Source organism: Cystoisospora suis (assembly GCF_002600585.1).
Source record: "Cystoisospora suis strain Wien I chromosome Unknown contig_1089, whole genome shotgun sequence".
NCBI classification, from domain to species: Eukaryota; Apicomplexa; class Conoidasida; order Eucoccidiorida; family Sarcocystidae; genus Cystoisospora; species Cystoisospora suis.
Genome location: NW_027153890.1, coordinates 7352 through 12136, shown reverse-complemented (window position 1 = coordinate 12136; position 4785 = coordinate 7352). Strand labels below are relative to the sequence as shown.

At 41.2% G+C, this 4785-nt stretch overlaps 1 protein-coding gene across 1 annotated transcript; it reads left to right on the top strand.

The window, feature by feature from the left end:
* The first annotated feature begins 91 nt into the window (after positions 1-91).
* Positions 92-4171, top strand: CSUI_002635 (ap2 domain transcription factor ap2x-4). Its single transcript, XM_068062835.1, has 2 exons — positions 92-723; positions 1373-4171. The coding sequence occupies exons 1-2, from the start codon at positions 349-351 to the stop codon at positions 3188-3190; spliced, it is 2193 nt and encodes a 730-aa protein (XP_067925190.1). The 5' UTR covers positions 92-348; the 3' UTR covers positions 3191-4171.
* Positions 4172-4785: the final 614 nt, after the last annotated feature.

Sequence of the window (4785 nt, the reverse complement as noted above, 5' to 3'; positions counted from 1 at the left end):
ATTTATCTTCAATCTATCTATCTCTCTTTAATCTATCTGTCTATCTTTAATCTATCTGTCTATCTTTAATCTATCTATCTTCAATCTATCTATCTATCTATCTTTAATCTATCTATCTATCTATCTTTAATCTATCTGTCCTTTCCTTCGTATCAACCCCTCCCCGTGTTCAGCGTAGCAGCTCCTCTTCCCCCTTTTATGATGCAGTTGCTGTTGACCTTCCCTACCTAGAGAGCCTAATGCAGATCTTACAAGGAAGAAGACGTCTATAGGACTAACATGCATCTCTTGTCTATTACTGTTTCATATGAGTAAGATCTCTCGCCTTTGCTCCTAACCACCAGCTCGATGCTCTACACTTCTGTTTCTCTCTTTCTCAAACACCCTTCTTTCTCCCTCTCTGTCTCACCTTTCTCTTCTTTTCCTTTCTCTCAAGGAAGTCGCCTGATAGCCCTAGCAGCCCGAGCAGCGCAGCTCCCTCCCGTTCCGGGGGTGGTGTATGACGCGCATCAGTATCAATTCTTAGCTCGCTACTATGAAGCAAGAGAAAGCACAGTCCCTATTACCAAAAGATTTCCTTTACGTCGCTGGGGCTTCTTCAAGAGTTATAAGTTTGCATGCGATCTTGTGCAACAAGCTGCGAGACCAGGGGTCTTTCAAGAAGGCGAAATTATGCCTGTTGAAGATCTCTCCTTGTCTTCTTCATCTTCGTCTTCTTCAGGGGTGAGTTAGATGGAAAGAGAGGCAAGGTGATCCTTCTACAGGAGAGAAGGTCGTATTGTCTCTTTCTTCTTCTGCGTATCAAGCTGAGTGTGTATGATGAGGGTCTAGTAGTAGGGGTGGAATAGGTGTTAAGGTACTTGAGCTACTTGACGATGAGGTGCATGTTGGTCTCTTCTTCCTTCTGTTTAAGTTAGGGAGCTTTTCTTATGCAGAGGGAAGAGATAGATCTGCTCCTTCTTCTGTTTACTCGATCTATTCCTCTTCGTATTCCTCTTCTTCTTCTCCTCGCTATCGATGATTAGGATGTAAGACAGTAAGTGACCAAGCGAGGATAGCAGTCATGCGGCTTGACGTATCTATTGCGCTCTATCTTCAATTCATCTGTCTATCTGTCTGTCCGCAGATACCTAGATAGATCGATATATGTATATATATATATATATATTTGTATACTTACCGACAGTTAGGTAGGTCCATGCCTAGCTAGGAACTGATCATCGATTTTCTTGGGTCTCTGAGAAGTTAAGTACGTTTTTGCTTTTGTTTCATTCTTTCTTTCATGATACCTCTTTCCCTCTTTCATTGTTGGCTGTCTCTATCCTGTATGTTTCTCTTTCTTCGTTTCTTTTCTTCTTTCTTGTTCTCTCAGATAGGGACAGCAAGTGATCCAACGGGATCCGATCAACTAGCAGGAGGAGGAGGGAGCGGGTCGATGACGGATAGCGGTGGTGTCTATACACCTCAGCATGTTGAGACATATACCCTACCTGACTATCCTGATCTGAGTTTACCTGTTGTGAAAGGCGTCTCTCGTGATAAGAAGAGTAAGAGATGGGCTGTCTACTATAAGAATCAAAGAAGATACTTCTACGATAAGAAAGAATGCACGTCTTCTTCATCTTCTTCATCTTCTCTCCTAACATCTACACCTACTTCTTCATCTCTCTCAAACAGTCATCCTTCCACCTCTATCAACGTTTCTTCTTCTTCCTCTTCATCTGTCTCTCCTTCTATCGCCTCATCCATGTCTTCTTCTTCTCTCAGCTCGAACACTCCGCCTATGTCTTCTTTGGCGAATGGGACAGGTCTCGGAGTTGTAGAAGCGTATGAATCCGCTGTACAGTTAAGGAGATTTCAAGTCCAAGAGACGGAGCTCCTTCATATGTATGATGAATCGAACGTCAATGCGACGCAAGGAGATGATATGGGAGTTCTACTACCTTGCTATCAGGCCGTTCTCGTCTCTCTTCTTCTCAATCTTGAGAGAAGTGTACGAGAAGGTTCGATAGATTTCTATCTAGCTCGGGCTGTAGGAATTAGATATGAATCTCTCGTTAAGAAGACGGAGATCAAGAGGGAGAAGAAGAAGATGAAGAAGAAAAACAAGACCCCCGCTCTCTCTAAAGAAAGATGCGATCGAGACGACCATGATGAGAAGAAATCTCTCTCTTGTTTTGGAGAGAAGAAAGAAGAAGAGAAGAAGAAGACCGAGGTAGACAGGGAGAATGACAGAGTAGAAAAGGCAAGCGAAGAAAAGAAGGAGAACGATGAAAAGGAGATGAGGAGAGATGAAAAGAAGAGAAAGAAAGAAGAGGAGAATGAGAATGGTGTTAAGAAAGAGGAAGAAAAGAAGACGAAGGAGAATGGAGCTAAGATCGACACAGGAAAGGATAGCATAGATGAAGGAGGAGAGAAGAAGAAGAAAGAAGAAGATGACCAAAATCGAGAGAAGACCATCAAAGTGGAAGAGAAGGAAGCAGGAGATGAAGTGAATCGAGAGAAAAAAATCGGGGAAAGAGAGAGCAAAGGAAAGGATCTTCTTTCTACAGATATGCTAAAGAAGGAAGAGAAGGATGAAGAAGCTGAAGGGAGGGAACATGATAAAGAAGAAGTCAAAGAGAAAGAGAACTGCCCGAAACAAGAGATTGAAGAAGATAGGAAAGTGAAAGAAGAAGAAGAAGAAGAGAAGAAGACGGAGAAGGAAGGAGAAGAGAAGAATGAAGAAGGGAATTCTAAGAAAGATATGACCTCAGAAGAAGAAGAAGATAGTGAAGATGAAGATGAGGAGACGAGTCTTCTTAACAAGTTTCGTAAGAGAATTGCAGACTGTATCTCAACACATGAAGTGTATGTCCAGTCGACTGTTTTAGCTATCGAATTACACGAACATTTAGTTATCTTTCAAGAGTGTATCCAGAAGCAGATCTTTCCGTCTTCTTTATCTTCACATGAACGGGTTCATCTTATTTTACTTCTCTTACAACTGCAGTTAGGAAGCCTGAGAGATCTCCTCATTCAGACAGGCTTTTTCAAACAGATTTTCATTGACGCACAGAAAAGAAAAAGAAAAACACTTTCTACTTCTTCTTCTTCTTTCTCTTCTTCTTCTTCCTCTCACATTGACGGAGGTGCTTCTGCTGCTCTTCCCTTCTCATCAGCTCCTGCGGCAATCGCGACCTCTACCTAAAGAAAGAAATAGAGAGGTTTCAGATCAAAGAGACATACGTAGATCAAAGATAAATAGATACGAGACTTAAAAAGATAGATAGATCAAAGATAGATAAGTAGAGATTCATCTATACAGAATGATAGATAGATAGATCTAGATCTTTGTATGTGGATTATCGGATACTTTGATACTTTTCACCGTTAAAGATCCGATCTTCTTCCTCTTCCTCTCCTTCTTCGTCTTCTTTCTTTCTCCTCAAGAATAGAAGAAAAGTTTTCTTCTTTCACTCTCTTTCTTTCTTTCTCTCTCTGTTTCTCTCTTTCTTCATTTTTCCTTCTTTTTCATCTTCTTCTTTCACGTTACCGTAAGCTCTGATGTACATACAGATGTGTCTATACATTTCTTTCTTTCTTTCTCCGAATAGCGAGAGGGATAGCTTCCTCTTTCGCTCTTTCTTTTTTCCTTTTTTCTTTTCTTTCGTTCGTTGGTATCTGTGCGACTTTTGAGATTTCTTTTCAAGTGATGATCGTCTGGGATATGCAGAGATATCTGTGTTTCTGTATCGCTTTTCAAAGATAGAAGCACCACGGATGCAGAAGATGCAACGAAGGAGAAGAAGTAAGCAAGCTTTTCTTCTTCTTTTGGAAATGCTTTTGAGAAGGTCATGATGAGACTGTTCATGAAAAGAGGAGGAGAGATCATATCAGTTGTTCTCGTGGTGTGTATGAGGTGTATATACACCCGGAGTAGATAGGTAGAGTTTCTAGCCATTCTCTCTTTCTCTTCTTCTCTGACTTTCCAGGAAGGATTGAAGTTGTCTGCTTTACTGGTGTTTCTTCTTTCTTGTTACTTCATCTTCAGAAGTCGAGGACAAAGAAAGGAGGTCGTTTTAGAGGGGCGAAAATGTTGTATGAGAGACACGTCAATTTTCCAGGTGTATGGAGGTGTGCATGCTCCCTAAGAACGTGTTGATCTTGCTTCTCATCCTATTCAATGGCCTATCTGTTTTCTGTCGAACTTCTTATCAAACAGAGAGGAGGAAATCGACCATTTATCTCATCCATACATCAAACATATTCGTTCAACAGATTTCACATACACATAGACGGCATACAGATACATACAAAGACATCCATGCGTACCTCTATACAGATATTCAGACATATTCATACACTCAAACACGCATGCAGATGTAGACAGATATACGTGTTCATACATAGATACATCCATAGCTCTTGTATCTTCAAGTACCCTCTCTCCAACTATCGTTGTTTTCCTTTCCGCTGCTGTACTAAAAGCAACCGACAGCGCATCGGTCCCCTTCCTCAACTAAAAAGAGTTTCTCTTCTTCTTCTTCGTCGTCGTCTACTCAAGGGATGGGTGCCTCCTCTGTCCCCCTCCCTCCGCACACGAGTGAATGAAATTGAAACTTCGAAGTTGCTATCTTTGATCTATCTATCTATCTATCTATCTTTGATCTATCTATCTATCTATCTATCTTCGATCTATCTATCTACCTAGCTTTAATTGGTCTCGTGTTTATCTATCTATCTAGACGCGTAGTCATACAGTAGGCGAGTCACAACTAAGGCATCACTGCAGAGAAGAAGACT